Consider the following 24,784-nt stretch of genomic DNA (forward strand, 5'->3'; position numbering starts at 1 on the left):
TGTGTGTGTAAAAGAACGCTGCTTCCCCTTGGCTTTAGGAACAAATATAATTGGTAAAGTGGAGAGAAGAAACGTGACGAAAAATCAGTTTCAATCTATTTGCTAGATGGAAAATATGTTGGTAAAGAACCTTGACTAATACATCTGTCTGGTTGGGGTTTAAAGTGGGTCTGACAGCAATAAGAAACTATTTAAAAAGTGTGCCAATACTTTGGATAGTTTGTTGTCAAGACAAAAATGATACGACATGAATTCCAAAAAATCTACTTTGAAGACTTTAAAACAAATCTAAATCATTGATACTTTTTGAACTTGTAATAACTATACAAATACATATCAGGTCCAAGCCAGAGATGAAGGAAGGCTGAAGCTATGATTTCCTTTTTTTACTTTAAAGTTTGAAACGATATCAACAATGTAATTTTTTAAAAACATGTTGACATTGGTTGCCTGGTTACCTGTCCAGCGTACTCCACGTAGTCCTGCTGGCCTGGACGGGACCCGTCGCTGCTGGTGGAGGTGGCGCTGGCCTGCTCGGTGCGGCAGAGCACGATGGCGTACTGGTTGAGGTTTCCTGTTCGCTTCACCGTTACCGCCACTGTGCCGGCCTTTTCACTGACATTGTAGCTGTGGAACCATCACAGGAAGTTATTTTACTGATGGATGCTCGGAAGGAACTGACTGGTATGCCAAGTTATTTCGTGAACATCTGAAGTACGTCTCGCATGCTGTAAAATACGGACCTTTTGTGCTTGAAGCTGATGAGGGACCACTGGATGTGGAAGACGTTGTCGCTGACAACATTTGGTTTGCTGTCTTTCACCGTGAACTTGAAGGTGTCCATGGTTTCCTGGACGTTGTCCTGATGCAGCACGTAGCGGATCAGACCCAGGTTGATATCAGCTGCAGGGGATCAAGCTCAGCTTATTAAAGATCAAACGTTGAATACCTTTGTGAAAGTGGCTTCTGGGAAAATCTATTAGAGAACTGTCCACTATTTTTGTATTCCTCTAAAATATCTTACTACTCGAAAAAGAGCAGAAGATATCAAGAATAAATATTCTTACTAATTCCTAGAAACTAGAGTATCCATAATTAATTAATAGCTAATACATGTACATATGAAGATTAATGATGTGTCTGTTATATTTTTGTTAACTATATATTATTAATACATTTTTATATTTTTCTTTATCCCTTTTTTGTTGGATGTATTACATTGTATTTTATTAAAAATAGTTCAGATTGTGTGTCATTTTTCTTGTGAATGCCCTGTAAAGATACCATTTCTTAAATTCAAACAAAAAACACTACAGCAGGTACTTAGCAGTGAAAACCAGAATTGAAGCTGTATCTATGCGACTGAAGCAGTGATCTTTACCCAGCATGCCGCTCTGACCTGGCTGTGTGAAGGGGGCAACACATCACAGACTGTCTCCACAGGGATTGCATCTTAATAGTCCAAATCTTTGCAGATAATGTATTTCCTGTGAAATAATCATCCTATATAATATGCGCCCTCTGGCCTCTTTCCATTACTTGAGATCAAATTTGAAAATGAAGATGAAAATCATTATTGGATCACAATTTCTGCCCATTTAAACTTTCCAGAGGATGCTGAAGAAAAAGTATTACGTTGTAATTGAGAGCTGTAAGCCAGAAGAAAGGATGAGAGTCCCCGTGCTAGAAAGATGAGCAGATGACCTTCAGGAAGTTTAGAATAAACACATGCAGTGATGAATAGATATTAAACTTAATGGAGGCTCAACACTGTGTGCTGTGATATCTTAAAACATTAAATGTTGACGGTTTGTACTCGTAAATCCCGCCATTTATATTCCCATTCTCAGCGAAGGGAGTTATTTTGACTGCCTAACATTTGTAATCATTATGGGAATTATGTTTACAAGCTCAGAATAAAGAATGTAACCCATCAATGTGACTGTTTGCAAGCCACACTCCAGCCCGAGCCTAGAGGTGAGGATAACAGGCTCATGATGGGAACACAGCTGAATTCAACTGCAAATTGTCAATGAAAATGTGGGCAAGGTGAAACTGGATGATAACAAATAGTTCCGTAGATGCTGAGGTGCCTTTTAACAGAACTTCCACTGAGGAAAAGACGGAGAGCGTAGGTAGGGACACGTTTTTGCGGATGCTTAAAATATTTATATATTCATAATTTAGGATCACAGACATTACTACATTTTAAAGAGGCCCAGTATTCTTTTTGGGTTTCCCTTTCCTGTAGTGCAGTGTTTCTCAAACTTTTTCATACCAAGGACCACTTAACCAATAAAAAAACACTCGCGGACCACCTAACTCCACAAATATCCCAAAACACATCGTTTTTCTAGAACAGATTATAAATCGCCTGAAAATGGTGCAAACAAGTGGCAACATGTGTGATGAAGGTGTTGCCCTGGGTTTTATCATGCAATAGAAAGTGAAACTTAAGCTCGTTCCATTGCGGAGATATTCCCGCGAGAGTGCGGAAAACTTCAATGTATTTATTTATTTCAAATGTGAAATGTTACCAATATACTCACGGACCACAAGGGGGCGCACACTTTGAGAAGCACTGCGTGAAGTTTTATATAGGTTTTTGTGCATGTAAATGGTCTGCAAAGGCTGAAATCCTAAAGTTCCCCCCTGCCCGAAACACCTTCATTGGACTCCTTTATTTACTTCTGTGACATAGTGACATCTCTATGTAACACCCCCATACTATTGGCTAGCGCTCCAACACATTGTATTTGATATGCTAAGGAGCAGCAAACAGTTTGAAATAAAAGGTACGTCATACAGTGTTTTACAGTCAAAGCCTTGTACCTTGTGTGAAGGTGCTGATGGAGGTACCAGGTTTCAGCTTGCTCTCCAGGAAGCCGTGCTTTGGCTCCGTGGTGACTTCATAAACCAGCTGTCCGTCATCAGTGTCCGGATCCATGGTCAGCAGCTCCTTCTTAGTGATCAGGTTGGTGGCCTGATGGACGTTAAACAGAAACGACTGAAATGACCAAAGACATTATTTGCTAAGTATTTTTGCCCTGATGTATTTCTGTTGATGACGGTTCTATGTCGACATAATCATTTTGATAATTGCCTTCCATATTTGCCTCGTGAACTTTGGATGCGTTTTTTAAGTAGTCAAATGTGCAGTTAAATGGGAGGTTGATTTCTCACTCTCACCTTGACCTTTTTATTTGATTTTTTTATTTCATTAAACCAAATAAAAATACGTGGCTCACTCACTGATAATGCCTGTCCTGCTGGTAATGTAGCTTTTAAGCATTTGTATGTGTTACCTGTAAGTATTTGTTTTATAAAGGCAGATTTATGAGACCTTATTACACAGCTCAGTCGAATACTCGATTCTGATTGGTCGATTTGGACATTCCAAAGGTCTGTTAATTGCCGCCAACAGACTGCTGCTGAGCAGAACATGACTACAGTGTGTACGGTCGTATCAATCCGCAGAAAGAAGTCCGGCCATTTTACCGTCAGCTGTGGACAACAAACATTATTTTTCTCCATCAGAAAACACCATAGAATACTTTTTGAATATTCTTTCTTATATTAGCACAACACTTTGGATATATGAAGGCTAAACTTTCCCCAATAAAGAGAGGGCTGGACGTCAGAGAATTCAGCAACAGAACAAAGACAGGAAGTAAACACTAATGGACACAGTATGGGCTCTGGCATTGTGTAAACAATTGTTAATAGACACGAATATGTGAAGAGACTGGGACAGTTACAGTAAACCTCAATCAGTCCTGCCGCCTATTTAAGTAATGTTGCTGTCACCGCAGATCCAGCTCTTGGTCAACGTGGATCAGACCATTTTTTTCTTAGAAGACCCAATACAAACATTTGTAATCAATATTGTGAGTAAAGTACTTGGTTTATCTTTTTATATTTCACCATGTCGGTGTGCATTTTTCATTAATTAAGTCCTCGCTGCACATTATTCCTTACTTACTATTTCACATTTATTGGGGTGTCATATGTTCCCATCATTTTCCAAAAGTAAAAATGAAAATTGTCCTCTAATGTTGATGGTATCCTAAAAAGTATACACCTACCTTTATTTAAGGTATCTAAGCCAGTAACCAACAATACTGTGGTGTTGTTTGCTAATATCCCTCTATAATAAAACATCCAACACTTAATGACCTGCATAGTAAAGACAGAGCAGCCTCAGGATGAATAAACAAAGTGACAACACTGCTACTGAAACTGATGGTCGCATTGTGTTGTGGTGTTTGAACCAGCAGGGGGGGCAAGTCAATTACATAGTGAGCAAACAGTGATAGAGCTTCTCTTTGCACTTCTGTCAGTCATGTTTTATATGTAACTGTGATTGGTTGTAGAAGACAGATCTGTGTTTGCACAGTCAAATCATTCTCCTTTTGACTTGAGCCTGCATAGCACACATACCATTGCAATACTCCTGCTCATTGACACCTTTTTATCTCTACAGAATCCAGTGAAATCAGTCTTCAATTGGAACCAATAACAACAGCAATTTGAGAGGTTAATTAGAAAGCTGATCTCAATGACAGGGTTCATTACTCCCCCTAAAGCTATTAAACATCACTATGAAACCAATCAAAGACTACAGAGTCTGTCTGCAGACGTTCATGGAGAGGACGTTGTGTACCTTGTTGTCCATGTACTCCAGCCACTGCAGCCCCAGGTTGGTGACGATACGCGGCGTGCCATCGTCAACTGGCAGAATATCAATCTTAAACTTCTGTGGAGCAGCTGTTACAACCTGGAAAGCCAAAGTAGTTGAAATTAAAAACACATTTTTAAGATTTCAATGGACAGTCGCAAAAAGTCATTTTATTCCTAACATTACGTGTTTATCGTAAAATCAAAACATAGTTTCTCCAAATGGTCTCTTTCTTTTAATAAAAGTTTGTTTTATTGGTCATAGTCATGAAAATAAAAACGACTACTTTCCTATTAAAGTTAAACCAACTTTGTTCAGAATGTTTTGTGTATACATGAAGTGGAAGAGTTATCATGAGCTAGATTTAAGTTCGATGCCAGCTTATTACTTTATTGATTTCCTCCCTATGGGATCAGCCAGTCATCATACAGATTCTGCTCAGACCAACTTCGACGAATGCCATTTGAAGGATGCGTTCATCCAAAAGGTATTACAGGAGTGTGTACATTATCAAATCACAAGGCAGCTCCAGTGGGAATGAATTGACCCTCAATGTGTGTGTGTGTGTGTGTGTGTGTGTGTGTGTGTGTGTGATCGGGGATATCAATACCTGCCTGCTGTCATTCAGTTTAATCATATGGACTATTTATAGTGACAGTAGGTAGACTGAGGAATTCATTGACCAGCGTTGCAGCCTGTTCACCCTGAGGCTTGCTTATAACTACCTCCATAAAGCTGACATTAACCAAACACATGCACACACACACACACACACACGCATGTTTATATTTCTACACTTGTGAGGACCCATTATAGTCAACTAAATGAGCCACTGAATGGTTAGGAAGATTGATTTAAGGGGGTTTTAGATGATTATCAGGAAGGAAATAAGAAATAACAAAAATTATGCTAAAATAATTTTGTGTTTTCTATATACATATACATATTTTTTCCCCCAACGTCTTCACATTTCCCCTTACAGTACGTCTTTTCTTTTCCCAAAAGGCCCTTTTTTCAAAATGTGTCGACACTTTCCAAAATATTTCCTTACTTTTCCTTAATGACCATACTTGGCCTCACTGCAAAACATTTATTTTCAAACGTGTCACTTTCTTGGTCCTTACACAAATGGTAGCATAAGAGCATATACACAAACTGCTGATTCACCCCTCCTGTCATAAAAAGGTCAGAGCGCGCACACACAAACACACACACATCTACAGTAACACTGCTCATTCAATCATTTAGCTGTAATGAATACGTCAAGATGCTGCCTCTTTCACACACACACCAGAACACAATCTGCAAATGTAGCATTCTTGATGTGCTAAATATGTCAACGGACACACACACACGGAAATGTGCACAGATTTATCAGAGACAGTGTGATAGATACCGTTTCCAATAAAGACTCAAGACATTAAGCAGCCTTCAGTGATTGATATGGATGCTGAGTGTGTTTAGGTGCAGATCAAGTTACTGGTCCGTAAAGCTACACACACACACACACACACACACACACACACACACATCCCGTCACATATTGACGGACGGTCAGGGCCCCTCCCCGTCGCTATATTACGTACAGGGTACCCCTTGCAAGTCAGGCTTCTACGGACAGGGCGTCCCATAGACCTTCATTGCGGACAGCGGACCCCTTGACCGTCAGGCTTCTACGGGCAAGACCTTCATAATGCCTATTTTAAGGTTCATTTGGCCATTAAAATGTGTTTTGATGTCATTTTATGCGAGTAATGAGTTTTTATTTCTGATTATTTGTGCAGTACATGTACATGATGTTTAGTTTGCTAGTTATGACGAAGATTACTTCATGAATGCTAACGTTTTTTAGTGGAAATGTGTTTTTTCACAGCAAAGTCACCCTCTGTACTTGGACTTATTGGGAGAATCTAAAGGCAAGAACATCCCAAATATTAATTTAGGTCTTTATTGTAGACCTTCAGTGTTGCCGTCTGTGAGGAAAATACATGGGGCTCAGAGCCTCGTATTTTTTTTTCCTTCTAATTTGTTATTCTTTTCAAAATAACACACTGTTATTTACTCACCAATAACACACAATTATCCTTGCTTTTATTTATTGGTTTAATTCCATAATCTCGGTCTTTTTTGGTGTTCGTCAGGAACTGAATTTAACAATAAAAATAACCGGAAACAGACGTAGCATTTCGAGCGATTACCCAAGATTCTCAGCTACGCTGATTGGATGTTTTAGCCGCAATGCATGCTGGGATTTGGTGTTTATATTATATGAAATCCGGAAAACATTTTAAAAGAATAAAATAATACTTAATTCCGAGTGCGACGGGGAGGGGCCCTGACCGTCCGTCAATATGTGACGGGATGGGAGTGAGAAGGACACACACACACACACACACACACACACACACACACACACACACACACACACACACACACACACACACACACACACACACACACACACACACACACACACACACACACACACACACACACACACACACACACACACACACACACACACACACACACACACACACACACACACACACACACACACACACACACACACACACACACACACACACACACACACACACACACACACACACACACACACACACACACACACACACACACACAGAATGCAAACTCATCAGGTATGAACAAGGTGACAAGGACCCGAGCCCCCCGACCCCACGGAATATCGGCTTTAAAATGAGGAATAACAGGATGTTAGCAGTCAGAACAACTAAAGCAGCAGTTAATAATAACAGAAACGCCAAAGAGTCACATCTAATAGAAATATATAAAAGCATTTGTTTTAATTGTGTAGCAGTGAGTTTAATATTTTGGCAGCACTGTTGAGCATTTTGAAAATGTATTGTCTGCAAGGCTTATAGCCACTGGTGTAAAGTAACTAAGTTCATAAACTCAAAAAGTACTACTTGGGTACAATTTTGAGATACTTGTACTTTACTTAAGTATTTAAATGTTTTGCTACTTTGTTCTTCTTCTCCTCTACAGTTCAGAGGTAAATGGTATTTAATACCTTTAGTTACTTTACAGATGTGGATGAATGATGTGAAATCAAGTATTAAATCAGACTTTAGTTCCACCTGGAGTAAATCCACCAGCTAGCCTGCAGTATACAAAGTCATTCAAACTAGCTGCACCTTTACCAGCTTTGAGAACACTTTAATGATCAATCATTATAAAACATATATATATTATTCTGAAATGGACCAATCTGCACAACGACTACTTTTACTGTCGCTACTTTCACTATATTTTGATGATAATACTTTTGTACTTTTATTTGAGGAACATTTTGATTGCAGGATTGTTCCTACATTCTGGTACTTCTACTTTTACTCAAGTACAAGACCTGAGTATTTCTACTCAAGTACAATATCTGAGTACTTCTACTTTTACAAGATCTGAGTACTTCTACTTTTACTCTAGTACAAGATCTGAGTACTTCTACTTTTGCTGTAGTTCAATATTTGAGTACTTCTACTTTTAATCAAGTACAAGATCTGAGTACTTACAGGGCTGCCAATGCCAACACTCACGCATTGAGCGTGAGAGTCACGCAATTAACCCATATCTCACGCACTCACGCCACACTTGCCTTTCCTCACGCTAAGTTTTCGTCCAAAATAAATGTATATAAAAATAAAGTGAAGGAACAGCAAACCGAGCGGTCTACGAAATGAGACGGTCTTCTGGCTTGGTTCAGTAAAGTTGGAACGATATCGGGAGATTCGGATTTGACAACAAACTACAACCACATTTTGATCAAAAAAGCATTTGCTCAATATGCGCCGTCCTCCGAGCTGGACACATTACATTGCAGCTGGAGAAGAAACGAGTGCTCAGGGACCGTCTGCAAAGTGCAACTCCGAAAAAAGAGAATACAATAATATTCAATCATTATTATACAGTATATTACTACCAAACTCACTACACACATCAATAGTCTCCTGGTGGTCATACTACAGCAAGGAGTTTGGAAGAATATGCTTTTGAATAATTTTAACTTAAATAACTTTACTATTATACAGTATATTTCTACCAAACTCACTATTTGCATTGTTGTTGTTAGCATCTGGTTAGCTTAACGGATATTAACAGCTGTTTCTAAAACAAGGAAAGGGAGAGCTCTGTCCTGTCAGACTGAGAGAGATAACTACAGCTCAGTGAGGTAAGGGACTCTCTGTTTAGATAGTTAGTCTAGTTAGTCTCAAACGTTTTGGTCACCATTTATGAGAATAAAAGAAATGAAACACTATGTGACAGTGAAACAAGAATACAGTTTAAAAGGTGAGTGATTTGTAAAATATCCATAAAGAAAAAGAAAATCTGTTTACCATAAATTCATTTTGCTCTCAAAGTGCACCAGGTTGATGCATTTAACTTCAATATTAAAAAAATAAATCATCGGGTACACTGTGTATGTGCGTACACCACTGTAGCGCCCGGTACATTAATGGGAAAGTTTGTACATGTTCAATACATTTGTAACACTGTACACATGAACGTTTCTTTTTTCGGTTCACCAAAAAATAAATCTCACTCCAAGCTGAACTCAAAGGTTGGCAGCCCTGTACTTCTACTTTTACTCTAGTACAAGATCTGAGTACTTCTACTTTTACTCAAGTATAATATCTATACTTATACCACCTCCGTTTATAGCCTATGAAACAGTGACTCCGGACAACACAGTTAATATTAACGAACGTAGGTAATGTAGCTGCTGAAGCTAGACCATCATCGCGGAGCAGCAGAGCCTTCTTATACATCCATGAGCAGAGCCGACAGGCAGGAAGACTCGAGCACACAGCTCGCGCTTCATTATAATATATAAAAAAAGAACACCATGCGTGTCGCATGGGAGGGCCAGGGAGGGCCAGGCCCTCCCATTTGATATTCCTGCCCTCCCCAAATAAACACTTTTATTTATTTATTTATAATTTTTTTTAATTATAAATAAACGGTGAGCTTTTATGCTACGATGTATGTGATGTCAGATAGTAACTAAAAAAAAATCGCAGGCTACGTCAAATAAATTCATGCGTCTGTTGTGATTTGTGATTCGTCCATTTAGACCAATCACAGCGTCACACTCTGGATTTGTTTATTGTTTATTGTGCATTCTGTAGACTCCCATTTCTGTTTGAATTACAAAATGGACATCAGAAATTGGCTTAAAAGGATTTATTAAAACGAAATAGCGATGAAAGAAGTGCAGCCGATGGTGCTGCTGGCGACCCTGCACCTGCCGTTGTAGCAGCACGCCTTAATGTCACAAGCTTGACCTCGGCAAACCCCGGGGCTGAGTTAGCGAGCCCAGTGTTTGTGCTGCCACGCACACAATGTTTCAAAGTGGTTTCTATGTTGCCCTTTATTTGTGTATGTATTTGCGATACGTGTGCGTCTTTGCACAATGCTGTTGGCCTTGCTGTTTGATATATATATATTGTGCCGCAGGCCCGCAGCACATGACGGTTTTGTGTGCCCTCCCATGAAAATCATATGCCCTCCCTTTGGATTTGTTCTGGCGCCGGGTGTCTGCCGGCAATCCGGGTCCCAGACCCCCCCCCCCCCAGACCCCAAAAATATTTGTATTGCAGATCTACATGAATCACACAAACTACCTATTTTGGATTCCAAACGGCGAATTTAGCCAAAAGGTGACAAGTTTGCATCCCTACGCACGCACACACACACACACAGGCCTACAGACACACACACACACGCCCCCACCTCCTTTCCACCCTCCTCCACCATGAAGAGCAGGTTGGTGCCATCTGCCACGCTGAAGGTGAAGCGGTCTTTGAGCGAGTTGGAGCCGTCGTGGTTGTAGCTGATGCGGTTCTGGTAGACGTCGTCCATGGTGAAGCTGCTGGTCTGACGGTAGTGTTGGCCGTTGCTCGTGCGCTCAACGGTGCCGTGACGAGGAGCCTGGACAACGGTGAAGACGATGGACTCCGCCTGGAGGTAGTTAACAGCAACAACGGAGGGAGAGGAAAAGTGTTTTGAATGAGCGGTGAGGATCTTCAGGTGACAGTACATGTTCTTTTAAAAACCTCTGTCTAATGCTTTATAAATAAAAGTTATTGTTATTTTCTTGCAACTTTAATAACCAAACTGTGGGAAATGTTTACTAGAGAAGAACATAATAACCTTCAGCTTACTTAAGGTCCTTAGTTGCTTTTAAATGTCCTCCTGTGAAAGTAGGGATATTTCTAATTGCCCTAGATGTAGGCATGGTTGTTCACAGATGGTAAACAAAAACAAAAATAAACAGGAAATAACTTGCGTTTAAGATTTATGGGATTTACAGTGTATGAGTGTCTGGGGCTGGAGAAGGAAATAGCCTTTATGATGTTGTTGCCAGAGAAAATTAAGCTGTAGAGAAAAGCTGGTTTTATAAACAATTTACACAGCTTAGTTTGGCCGGCTTAGTGGATGATCACCAACTATCATATGGGGGTCCCGCTCTTTGCTAAACTGGTGAAATAAATAAATAAACTCATGGTGAAAGTTGCTAGATTTTCAGGGATTTGTGTGTTACCTCAGTGTCTGCGTCAGTGACTTTTAGCTCAAATTCAGTAATGGTCTTCCTCACTCCTTCCTGAACTCTCATGCCAGGAACCTGGAGCAGAGGCAGGGAGTCGTCCACTGGCTTGATGGTGATGTAGAACGTCTGGGCAACCTGGAGACAAACACAGGACAATATGAAGCCGTGTTTAAGGTTTAATAAATGAAAACGTTGAACCCTTTCCAAACAGTTATCACAACGAGGATTTCCGAGTAGTGTTGTTATTTTGGAGAGCGGTGGCTTCCTCTGTGGTCTCCTGCCGTGGTCCCTGGCTGTACAAGGTTTTGCGTATCATAACCTCATGAAATGGGATACTAACTAGATCCAATGATACCTACAAGTCTTCAGGTGTTACTCTCGGGTTCTTTTTTACCTCATTGATTGTTCTGCGTGGTGCCTTTTGAGACATCTTTTCTGGGGGCCCTCTCTGTAGGCTTATAGTAAGTACTACATTAGCTATTTTTATAGAAAATATGTCTAAATATGGGCCGATAAATAACTTAACTATTTTGTTATCCTTTCCAGCTTTATGCAAACCAACAACTATTGATCGTAGGTCTTCTGGGATCTTTTTTGAGAGGCATGGTTTCACATCAACAGATGCTTCTTGTGTAATTACATATTTATTTTCAATAATTGAGTGATTATCATAAGTAAAAACAGCTCAAACAACACTTCACTACAATCTTGTTTCAATGATTAAAACAAGGTTTGCCAACTAAATCAGCAATCTTTTGTTAAAGTATAGGGGTTCACATCCTACAATGTGAATGTTTGAACAATGTTTTCAATGGATAAGAACCAATAAATAATTGGTATGCTTTTAGTAAAAAACTGATTGTGTTTGTTGATTATTTTTGTGGCTAATGAAAAGGTGCTGTAGATACTTGGCTTTTACATTTATTTACGATTTTGCACTGAGACGAATGATGATTGTAATGGTGCTGAATATATCAAAAATCTGTCCCTACCTATGAACATTTTAGTCAAGCCAGAAAATTACATTCGGTTAAAAACACATTACTGAAATAGCAAATAATTCAGTTTTAACAGATACTATGAACTGCCATGCCCTCATTACACCACATATGAGTAAAAAATGCTGCTTTAGTTACACATTACAATTAAATATAACTGAACTTTAATGCAGAACACTTGGTTATTAATATGCCGTTCTTTTCTAACAAAAAACTGAAAAAGCCTCCCAACTGGATAGAGCAGCTTTAACAAAAGTAAAAACACTGAACCACTTCACGAGCACTTACCACTACAGTGGCCACAAAAGCCCCCACACACTGCAGCCTGCCAGGCGTGAAGGTCAAATGACCTTTTTCACATGTTTACTCAAGTCCTTGTGGTCCTCATTAGTCTGGATTAGCAAGGCAGATTTATGCATGAGGCATACTGGGGTGGGGGGAGCTGGAAGGGCTTGAGTACCGCTTCCTCACTGCTCTGAAAGCTTGGGGTTCCTAAGATTAAATATATATTTTTAGATTATATTTTAAAATGTAATTTACTGGGGGCCAAAAGTATTTTACTAATCCATTTATAAAAAGGAGTGCAATATATTTATGACAAAAAGCTTAGTCTCGCAACCAAAAGGCCAGGCTTTTATGTGGAGAACGAGCACTGCATGAGAACTGAAAGACGCAGACGTGCCAAGTGGGGAATGTTATTGTTAGAAGGTGCTCAAGCACAAATTGCGTACATGCCAGACTCACCTCTTAGAAAAGAGTGTTTTTTTCCTAAACTTGAATGTGATTGGAATGTCTACACTGAGCTGGCAATTTTGTGAAAACTTACTTTGTACCTGGCTACAGGCTATATAAAAAAAGGTCATGGTGAGACAATACCTACCATTTTTTACATCAACCACACAGTAATGAAAGAGAACATAGCTTGTTTGTGTGTGTGCGCTGGGGAAGGGGGATGGGACAACGTTTCTAAATAATGCAATCTACAAAAAACACCCCTATATTTAATACATCCTAGCCTTGGAGGGGCCGTAGGTGCTAATACAGTCTTGTTAAGGTGTACCCCAGGGAACCTCACTGGGTCCACTTTGTTTTCCATTGTGGACAAACTCCTAGTGAGAGATGCAACAATACAACTTTTTCTCTCCTTATAAGAATAATGTCAACCCTACCAGTGCCTCACTTTGTGGAACTCATATGAGATGTAACATAAGTTCAAATTTAACATCAACGCGTTCTTCAAGGTACCCTCTTGAGCTACTTCATTATGTGACCAAACTGAACTTAATCATCTTTAACCAGTCTTAAAATACCTTTTTACTTTTCCCAGAGTTGACCCTCTTATTTACCTCATTTGTCCCGTCCGACACAGTGAATGAGAACTGGTCAGCATGCTTCTCTTCTTCACTGGTGTGGACGTACTGGATGCTGCGCGATGCAAGATCGGCCTGGGTAAATGTGCTGATTCTGGTGCCTGGACAGAGAAGAAGAATAGTTGTACAATCACCGTACACACTCACAGTATGCAGACAAAGACACTACAAACATCAATAGGACATCTGTTCTATCCATCTTTCTCTTTAAACACATGCTGCCACAGTCTGTTTGCGTTACTTATTTATACATGTGGTGGTTTTACTCACAATCCTTCCGGTACTGGATTCTCGTGTCAACTGTCTTTGGACCAATTATTCTGCTTATATTTATGATTACATTTAGTTTGTACCCCTCCCCCCCCTTCCTTGCCATTTAGTTTCAGATCACACACTGTGTCTTTTCTCTTTTCTTTGTTGGCTTTACTTTTTGTAAAGTGAAGTTAAAGTAAAGGCTTTTTAGGAGGCTCCAGCAGCTCCTCCTCACTCTTAAAACTCAGTGGGAAACGTAATCAGGTTTGATTGCAGCGATCAAACAAAACTCTGCATGAATCCAAAGGCAATTGTCTAAAAAAAGAAATTGTTCATCACAGGAGTTCAATTTCTGCTGAGTTGTTAAGGCTGGCTGCTTAAAGACACATGCGTCACCCTTTCAGAAAGAGCCAATTGAGTTATTTGTGTGATACCTTTAACATATTTATGATTGACAATGTAGGTTTGATGAATGCAAAGGAGAGAATGTATCCACGCTTACATTTTCTCTTATTTCATTTCATAACGGACGTTGAACAAATCAAAAATCATCATATATATTGCTATATTAATACCAGATGGGTGCACGGCATTCGATTCCTATCATTTTAAATAGGCAGGTACCGTTTTTAACAGGCCTGTCATTGTATGAAGTAAATCATGTATAAATGGACATTCTGTTCCATTGATGACTTTGATGGGAAAGTAAAAACTTTACATCCCCAGGATAGGATCAAAATTATTTCCTCAAGCAGGCAGGATGGATGAAACGTCTTTTTCAACACGTCATGGAAGGTATTAAGGAAATGGAAATGGAGGCTTTGTAACATCAATCTTCTTCACGTCAACTTTTGACACAGCGAGACGCATTGAAGTCGACGGCCCTTCTCGTTTGTGTCATCTATTTCCCAGCTGGATGTTTATGCATCATCATGATCGGGACAGGCGCAGGCAGTTGTCTCAGTCAGGGATGAAAATATCTGCTTATTTGCCCCATCATATTAAATTGAAATGTATTTTCTTGACATAAAATACCAATTTTGGCCAAATGTAAAATATATTTTTCTCACTTTTTCTCAGTGAGTCAAAAGATTAAAAGCTTTTTTTAAGAGGCTTGACTTGTATTTTTCTAAGGCTTCCTAGCTGCACTTACGGCTTTGTTAGGCATTATTGCCTTCTTCAAATCAAAATAATGTCTCAACAGTTACACAGTCTCTACATCACTACATCACTTTTGATGTGCTGTTAAACTAATCTGTAATTCTGCATTGATATGAGGATAGAAATTCAGTGAAACAACCAAGAAAATATTGCCGAGAGATAGATAATTGACTTTGAGCTCACTGACAGATGATGATGAAGTCCAACTATAAGTATCTTTTGAGTGTGTTGATATATTGGCCCACAGAAATGCACAAAGTATTCCGATGGACCCTCAGCTGCACTAAACATGTAACATATATGAAATATGAAATATTTAAACTATCTTTTTTGCTTTCTATTTGGGTTATGATCCTAAATGATGTTCTTGGATTGATATATGATGTATTGTATCTTTTCCTGTCAGTACTTAAATTAAGTGCAGGACATATAAATAATCATTGGTTCTTTTTAAGCCCTTGCTAAACGAAGGGGGCCAAAAGTTACACACTCTGACTTTAAATGATAAATGAAGTGGATTTCTGTTTATAAACTGTAATAAATAACATTATAAAGATAACCATATGGTACACACAGTACATTTTCAGAATGTAGGATAACATTGGTACAGAACAAATGCCACAGAGCAGAGCTTGTTAAGCGTGACACCTTAATATAATAAGGTGTAACATTAATAATAATAATAACAATAATTAACACGAGTGGAGCCAAGTGACGTTTCGTTAGTACTCTAGTCCAGTGGTTCCCAAACTTTTTGTGCCCAAGGCACACCAAAGGACAAGTAAAAATCTCAAGGCACACCTATTGTGCAAAATAGCCCTTATAACACGTGTTATCACTCATATCATGTAAAATATCTGTAAATGTGCATAATTATTTACCAATGCCAAATAAAATGTGACAAAGACAACTATATTACTCATGAAATATTTATTAACGAAATATTTCAGAAATTAATTTGAAACGTTATCAAATTAGGCTTCATCAAAGCAGCAACACACTCATTTAAACCAGACAGGTCACAACATTAAAAATGAGACAAAGGAAATTCAGCACAGAGAACTGTCAATGCAAGGAAGCTGCATTGTCCATGGTCCTGAACTACAAATTATAAATGTAACATTTCAGCAGAGATGGGGTCATTACTAAAAAAAAGTAATATATTACATATTACTTTAAAAAAGTAATATATTACACTACTTCGTTACTCTCTACATAAAGTAACTCGTTACTTTACTCGTTACTTTACTCGCAGGGCCGGCCCGGCCCTCCCTGCAGGCAGATCACGCAGACTGCTAACGTTTCAAATGTTCTCTTTAGTTCAGTTTCCATTATCGCGTAAAACTAATCCAGATCCTGAATGTTTTCCTATCTGACCATGGCTGTCCTCTGTCTCCTGCTATCTGTATATGTTTGCGCAGTCTACCTCTGCACTGGAACCAGACACCGCAAAGACTTCAGCCGAGCACGTACGAACTGCGCATGCGTGAGTGGCAATAACTCTCCTTACCAGCAGGCGGCGGTAGTGTGTATTCGTCATTCAAAACAGGCAACAACCGGAAGACAGAGAAGAAGAACAGACTGTGATATAAACAAACAACAAATAGCGTGTGCGGTAGCTCCACCTTAGCATGTGTTCTTTGCAGGTGCTTGTTGAGGTTTGACGTGGTGTTTACAGCAGTGGATAACAGCTTCTGGCCTGGACACAGTTTGCACCTCACCGTCACATTCCTGTCTATTCTTCGGATGAACTCCAAATAATGGGTATACCTCCACCCCTCGAGAGTTATCGCTGACTCAGCCATGTTTATGCAACACTGCACGTGAAGATGTGGACGCGCAAGTCGCGCAGATTACGTACATATAAACCTACAAAGTACTGATATAGTAAATTAAAAAATAATTATTTTTGTGTAGTTGTATATTGCAATAATAACGTATGGTTGTCACAAAATCCCACGGCACACCCGGACTTGACTCACGGCACACCAGTGTGCCGCGGCACACCGTTTGGGAACCACTGCTCTAGTCAGCAGACTTGAAGATGTAATTAGCATTATGGGTATTCTGATCTATATTGTCCTTCAGACATGACCACAATCGTTATGATATTAGAAGATTAGTAGACCACCTAACAATCTTACATACTGTGTCCGGCCATGTGACTTAGGTTTCATTCTAGTAGTCTCTCTCTTCAAATTCCTTTTTTAAATTACATTGCTCCTGATTGGTGAACAACGGCCTTGAGTGACTTGGGATGATTTGGCTTAAAAGTGGGAACGTAGCTCTCTGTGCTGTTACTTTGACATTCCTTGTAGGCTGTCAGGATATCCCACAGGAGCAGCTAGCTGTGCGTGTCAGCGTGGAATGACAGGCTGGCTAGCGGTAATTATCCGGAGCTGCTCTGTGGCTCCGGAGGTGAGCTGATGCTCAGAGAGCAGAGAGGGGTGTTAACATCCAGCTAATTAGCATGCTGCGAGAGCGCTGGGCGATGTGGGGAATCCATTCAGCCGGGGCAGGATTGTTATAATAGCAGGGAAGCGAATAATCACTTCTTTGTGCATTTCATTTGTTTACTTTGCATAAAAACAGCTTAAGATGACGTAGTGCAAAATAATCGTTTAAATTGCTAAATGGAGATAGGAACAGTGAGTGTGGTTGTTTGTGTGCGTGTTGGTACCTGGGCTGTTGGCGTGCTCCAGGTGACCCAGGCTTGTCTGTTTGGTGATGCGATAGATGAGCTCCCCCGGCTCACTGTCCTGATCGCTGGCAGACAGCTGCAGCGTGGTCAGCTTCTTCATCGTGTTTTCATCCAGAACCAGGCCTTTGTTTACCACCACAGATGGAGGAAGACGGTCCTCTGGAGGAGAGAAGAAGAAGAAAAAGAAGAAGAAGAAGGTTAGTCACGTAAAAAGAAGACAGGAAGGAAGGAAAAGAAACACTTCGGAGCAAAAATAAATCTAGGGAAAGCATTGAGGCCCTTGCGAAATTTGTGAAAACAATTCATCCAAAAGCAGATAAAAATATTGAGAGTCAATTTCTCATCCTCGGGCTGAAACAGCGGAGGAGCTGAGACTGATTCAGAGCGGGAGAAGAGAGAAGATAACAGGAGCAGTATTAGGAAATAGAGAAATGACAACAACAAGTGGAAAACCAGAAGCAGATAAGGTTCAGTGACAGCAAAGAGGGACGAGGTACAACGTCTGTGTGAAAGAGTGATACAGGTTTGAGAAATATGGACAAATGGCTGGGAGAGACTGAGAGGAAGAGCAGGGAAGTAATCAGAGGGCAGTGTGGTTGAAAGGGATATGAACGGCCACGCCTGAGAGAGCATAACGGTACGTCCACACAGCAGCTTTAAACAAATCTTCCACCGCTTCCAACGCTTCTCTGCCCATTGACTTTGAATGGGGATGACGTCACTTTGCCTTGCTTTTCGCCGAACTGCATTGTGGGGGAGCGAAGCGAAGATTTCCAGGATTTCCAGGATTTTCAGGATTCAAAAGTTGAGCAATGTTCAACTTTTGAAGCTGAGCTGGAAGCGCCAGCCAATCAAATCCCGTTTATGCAAATCTGACAGTAGAAGCGCTAGCCAATCAAACCGCGTGTAAGCAGGGAGAACCAGACCGCAGTTCATTTCCTCATATTCCAAACGAGAAATTACGGTAGCAAATCACCCGGTTCTTTACGACCAGAACTATTAACGGGATACAAACCGGAGGAACCAGGCATGGAGGGAGGTGGCAGAGACAGTGGGTGAAACTGGTAGGTCTTCGCCTGTTTGGGGAGTTTATATATATATATATTGCTCCCATAAAATCGCCCGGGTTTTTTGCTTTGTATGTCGAGGGCGGGAGATTCATGTGATTGGTTGTTGGTCGCGTTGCTCGCAAAAAATCCCCAAGCTTTCAGACACGCCCAGCTTCAAGATTTTCAAGATTTTTGAAAAGCTGCTGTGTGGACGTACCGTAAGAGAGAAACACGGAGGTGGAAGATACAGAACAAGATAAAACGTTAACTGGGAAAGATATGTGCGCATCATGTTTAACCGAGAGGGACACTCCTTCAGTCTGCAGCAGCTGTATTAGTGTGGATTGTATCTGCTGAGTCCCAAGAAGGAAGTGAGTGGAAAGGAGAGGTCTTGGTGGAGGTTCCACCGTCACAATCGACAAGAAACAATCCAACAGAGAGACACTGACATCTGCTCCTAAAATGGGCTACATCTGAATGAAATTCTTCCTTAAAATAGGCTTGATAAGTGTTTTCTTACGCCCATTGCAGATCATCTCTGACCTAAAGCTATTTCAGATGCAACAACAGTGTCTATATGTGCAATTCACATTCAGGATTTGTCCAAGGTGCGAAGGGATACATCTGTAGTAATCGCCCTCTTCTCTCCACCACATGACGCAACACGTCATGTTGCTTGAGCACAGCGGCTAACGGAGGAATGAGGAAGCCTTACCGAGCACGCTGATGAAGAAGGACTGGTCGATCAGCTTGTTGCCCTCGGGATCAACCAGGTTGAACTTGAACGACAGGCTGCCCCCCTTCTCCCCTTTCTCATGGCTGTACTGCAGCAGGCCTGCAAGGGAGGGGCAGTGTTAACCCCATGTCAGCTCCATGCACATGCCACATATACTGGAATATGTTCAAAAGGGGTGCAGTCAAGGCCACTGGAAGCGGTCAAATGATGACTCCTTTCCGGGTTTTAAGACTCATTCCTGCACCACTCTATATCTATAACATTTATACAACAAATAAACTTTGCTTCTCAAAAATGTTTTTTGAGGAAAGAGCAAAGACTTCAGCAGAATTACGGATAATATAAATAGCTTTAGCTTTCATAACAGTTACATCACAAGTTTTAACATCATAAAAGCACACTGGCACCTTTGTTGACGTCCTCCTGAGTGAAGCTCTGTACGGGACCTTTGACAGAAATCTTCTCCACATCCCCGCTCTGGCTGAGCTGCAGTTTGCCGGACGGAGGGTCTTTTGTCAGGACGTAGCGGAGCTTCAGGCTGTCTGAGTCGATGTCAGTACCTTTCAGATTCTGCTCCGTGATCTTAATCGAGGATCCTGAAACCATTCACAGTATTAGGTCTCTGTACCTCCCGTTAAACCCTTCATTTAAGACTCTCAGCATTAAGTCCTCCCATCCACTCTCACCTGCCGGGAGCTGCAGGCCTCTGTTGACGGTCATGTGGGGTCCTTCGCTCCTCCTGACGTCCATGGTGAACTCCAGGCGGCCCGTTTGTGTATAGATGCCATCGGTGAGGGTGAAACCCATTTCATCTGCACCCCCGCTGACTGTTTCAGGTGTGTAGACAAGCAACTGGTCCAGGATGTCCTGGTAGGTGAAGGTGGAGCCCTGCAAGAGGACCCGGCCGTTCTCCAGAGGCTGAGAGTAAAACTGCCGTCTGCGGAGTTTTCCTGAGGGAATCACAGAAAAATGAAACCCTTACTTAGATATGAACTGATGTGGACTTGTCCATAGTGTAACAATGTCAGTGTGTAATAGAGGTGATGTCCCTAATTAACCTCACACATTTATTTAGCATTTAAGCATTAGCACCTTTTTGTGCAGTATTTACAGTAGTGCGTCCAATTGTAAGTCTTTCAGTTTGGATATGCTTTCTGGTGATAAATACATTGAATGTACCATCTACTGTACTGTTCATGTATATGTATGAAAATACTTGAACATTATGTAATAGTTTTATTAATAATGTGTTGAAAACTCCGGGACTTAATACTAGTACCACCCATTATTTTCCGTTGACACTTTATGCTGACATGGCAAAAATGTGATAGCATGAGGCATTTGTGTGCCAAAGTGTGCAAGAGAGTTGTAGCTTCATGATGTCTTTATTGGAAACGGTATCTATCACACTGTCTCTGATAAATCTGTGCACATTTCCGTGTGTGTGTGTGTGTGTGTGTGTGAGGGCAGTGTCCTATATGAAATCACTCCTCTCCTGCTCTCAGTGCCATCAGCCGTACACCCTGCTGGTTTTATGGCGCTGGTGCACTCAGTTTCAATGGCAGCTTTATGGTACTTTTACTGGGCAATGGAGGACAGGGGGGGCTGGTATGAGCTATGTCCCCAAGCAGGAGTCCCGCAGGAGGCAAAGGGTTGAAAAGAACACAAGCAAGCAAGAAGCAAATTGGATATTTTTTGTTTGGAATCATTTTTTTAAGTGGCTCTTTGGGTCTTTCATCAAGACCAAACATTTTGTTTTTACATTCGTTTTTGTGAAAAAAGTGTATTATGTTCAAAAAGGAGGTATTTCGCAAGCTGGAATTCCTCCTAATATTCACAAGGTGATAAACGTATGCAGATTGGTTAGGAATGAAATAGGAAGAGGTTCTTTCCACCACATGGCCAAACATCTAAAACATGATCCCATTCCCACTGGTTAAAAAAAACATGGTTACTTAATGTAACCCTAGTGCTAGACCTCTGTTGGACTTTGTTGGGTAACTTCACCAATAACATGAATGCAATCACCCACCGAATTTGCATTGAATTAATGTAGCAGGCCAATCGGGATGAGCCTATCCAACTGCATGCGTCGACTCCACAGTGTATAAGGCAGCAAACGCATGGGGGGTAATCGGTTAGGAGTATTACCCATAGAGGCCATTAGAGGGCCTGTGTGATTTAGAACTGATTCCTTGAACTGGAATTTCCCCTTAAAACTAAATTGGACCCAACTGAGAATATGTTGCTTCGAATATGTCCAGCATAGTAAAATACGAGATCTTTTTTTTCTCTCTCTTTATAATAAAGCACTTACTTTTTATTACACTAATAAGTAAATGGAATTACTTTTACACAAAGTAAATCCATTAAAGCTTACGTGTCTGTGCTAACATTATCTGAAACGTAATTGAATCCATTAAGGCTCCAACAATTCACAAGAAACATTTTCTAATTGGGACTTTATGGGTTTTTTCTCTTCAATTTAGAACATTTAGCAAAACAGTGTTTTTTGTCTCTCCGTCGACATGATTCTAATCCTGCATTTTATTGTGAAGCAATATGTTTGAGCCGACCAAGCTTTGGTGGACAGCAGAGAAAACTCAATTTGAGATGGAGAGGGTGCGTCAGGGAAAACAGAGTGTTTGGAGGTCAGTTGATTTGAGTGTGTGTCGTGTGCTCCGAGTGTGTGAGGAATGGGTGCAGTCAGAACCCCACTGCAGTGTTTGTCTTCTTTTAAACTGTTTGTTCTATTTCGTCCCTACTGACCGCCAGAGGCGGTGCTTTAGCACTGGATATGTCCATCGCGCGCATGCGCAGCTCGAGTACCAATAACAACAAAGTCACCTGTGACCCACGTGACACCGGCTACATCAGCCGGTGTCGACAGAGGATCTGTTCCTTTTCATTTTCTCGCTGCGCGAGAGTACCTTGGCTACATTTTTTGTAGCCTACAGCGTTCGTTCGTTCGGAACATTTGTTAAGGATTCTCTGCAAACAGCTGGCTGCGTGTAGCTTCGCGACTCATCCAGTCGGGGCCAGCGGGATTACCCGTCCTCCAGGAGCTGCGGCTGGCTGCGCAGAGACTTCGTTCGGACAGGTTGGTGTCGGCTTGGTTGGCGACGGCAGTGTTTCTACTCCCTCTCCCAGCCTAGTTGTCCTGATTTCTGTCTGTTTGCTGAGTCTTTTGGTGACGGAGGTGTTTTCGCTCCCTCTCCCAGGAGTATTGCTGTGCTTTTGTACTGTTTTGGCCGCGGCGCTGAGCCAAACGTCATTAGCATTGAGCTAAACCTCATTAGCATTGAGCTAAACTTCATTAGCATTGAGCTAAACTTCATTAGCATTGAGCTAAACTTCATTGGTATTGAGTTGTACTGGCTAGTTAGCAGTAGCGGCTGCAGCCACTCGGCTGACGCCGGGTTGAGCACCGGAGTTTCCCGTGCCGTTCTTTTTTCTTTAGCTACAGCTGGCATTCGCCTTTGATTTGAAGGCAGTGTTCTCGCCCCCGCTCCTGGTAGACGCTAAACTGCCTGGTGTTTTCTGTTAAGCAGGTAGCTGGTGAAGGCTGTGTTCCCGCACCCGCTCCCGGTTACGCTGCATCTGGCATTTGTCTGTAAATTAACCAGTCAAGGCAGTGTTCTCGCCCCCGCTCCTGGTAGACGCTAAACTGCCTTGTGTTTTCTGTTTAGCAGGTAGCTGGTGAAGGCTGTGTTCCCGCACCCGCTCCCGGTTACGCTGCATCAGGCATTCGTCTGTAAATTAACCAGTGAAGGCAGTGTTCTCGCCCCCGCTCCTGGTAGACGCTAACTGCCTTGTGTTTTGGTTTAAGCAGGTAGCTGGTGAAGGCTGCGTTCCCGCACCCGCTCCCGGTTACGCTGCATCTGGCACTCGCCTCGGCTCAGCCAGTGAAGGGCAGGTAGCTGGTGAAGGCTGTGTTCCCGCACCCGCTCCCGGCTTCTCTGCATCTGGCTACCTACAGAATGGCTCATTCATGTAGCGCCTGTATGGCTTCTCTCGAGCCCGAGGACGGCCACGACCGTTGCCCCTCTTGCCTCGGCCTCGAGCATCTAAGGGAAGCTCTCACAGTAGGGGCCTGCATGAACTGTAGCTGCATGCCCCGGGCACTCAGAGTGGCTAGAATCACTGAGGTGGAACGTCTGGCGGCAGCCAACGGACACCTCTCTTGGTCACATCCTCCCCCAGATCAGTTCGACCGTCCCTGGCGACTTGAGGGAGCGATGGGTGCACCCCCCAATAAGAGGACTAGGAACAGGCTGTCCTCTAAAGTGGATCAGCTAGCTACCGACATGGACATGATGAAGTCGCTCCTCGTGGCCCTTCAGCCGGGGCCCGGTATAGGGGCTGCTAGCGGGCCGCCTGCCCCTCCTTCGGTTGCTGCCCCTCCTTCGGTTGCCGCCCCTCCTTCGGTTGCCGCACCTCTGTACGAGGATGCCTTGTTGCTAGCGGCTTCGGCTAACCTCTTCAATGAAGAGACGGAGGACGAGGTCCCGCTCGAGGAGTTTTCCCTCTCCTCTGCTCAGGGGTCTCTGCAGGACGGGGAGGACGGCTCCATGGCGGCCATCATTCGTACAGCCTTGGCGCACCTGCAGATTCCGGTTCCGCAGGCCAACTTGGCTCCGGCTAGTGCCTTCTTCAGGCGTAACCCAGCCCGTGTCCCCCTCACCGTTCCTCCTTCAGAGGAGTACCTGAGGGAGCTCCAGGCATGCTGGAGGGACACCAGGGCCTTTAGCCGCACTGGTTCCGATGCCCGGACCTTGGCTGTCATGCAGGACCCGGCGAGGGCGGGGCTGGGTGGCATGCCACCCATTGAGCCTGCCATCGCCTCCCTGATTCTGGCTCCTGACGAGGCTTTAAGGCCTGAGGTCAGGTGCCCTCAGCCTCAGTGCAGGGTCACGGATGGGCTGCTCTGTAGGGTCTACGACGCAGCGGCACGCATGGGTCGTATCGGGAACTCCCCTCTCCCATCTAATGCTGGCCGTCTCCGCCTCGCTGCAGCAGGCTCCGGCCGAGCCTTCTTTGCTGGGCCTCAGCGATGCATCACTGCAGGCCTTTGCCCTAATGACTAGGGAATTGGGACGAGTTATGTCTTTTCTGGTACAGACTCGTCGCCAGGTTTGGCTGGCCCAGTCACCACTGACGGAGACATGTAGGAGAGTCCTACGTAGCGTGCCAGTCGAGCCAGGGGAGCTGTTTGGGTCAGCTGCCCTGGAGACACTGGAGCGCGCTGCCCAA

General features: G+C 42.4%; 1 protein-coding gene across 1 annotated transcript in view; it reads right to left on the minus strand.

The window, feature by feature from the left end:
- Positions 1-24,784, minus strand: part of fras1 (Fraser extracellular matrix complex subunit 1) — a 320,559-nt gene that overhangs the window by 23,260 nt on the left and 272,515 nt on the right. Inside the window, exons 43-53 of the mRNA XM_034090904.2 lie at positions 20,218-20,481; positions 19,939-20,127; positions 19,511-19,630; positions 17,726-17,905; positions 13,609-13,733; positions 11,259-11,399; positions 10,448-10,675; positions 4,664-4,777; positions 2,833-2,983; positions 744-903; positions 459-627 (exon numbers count right to left, since the gene is read on the minus strand). Of these exons, the coding sequence (XP_033946795.1) occupies positions 459-627; positions 744-903; positions 2,833-2,983; positions 4,664-4,777; positions 10,448-10,675; positions 11,259-11,399; positions 13,609-13,733; positions 17,726-17,905; positions 19,511-19,630; positions 19,939-20,127; positions 20,218-20,481 (1,841 nt within the window). The remainder of the gene's footprint in view (positions 1-458; positions 628-743; positions 904-2,832; positions 2,984-4,663; positions 4,778-10,447; positions 10,676-11,258; positions 11,400-13,608; positions 13,734-17,725; positions 17,906-19,510; positions 19,631-19,938; positions 20,128-20,217; positions 20,482-24,784) is intronic.

Source organism: Pseudochaenichthys georgianus, chromosome 9, assembly GCF_902827115.2.
Source record: "Pseudochaenichthys georgianus chromosome 9, fPseGeo1.2, whole genome shotgun sequence".
Taxonomy (NCBI): Eukaryota; Metazoa; Chordata; class Actinopteri; order Perciformes; family Channichthyidae; genus Pseudochaenichthys; species Pseudochaenichthys georgianus.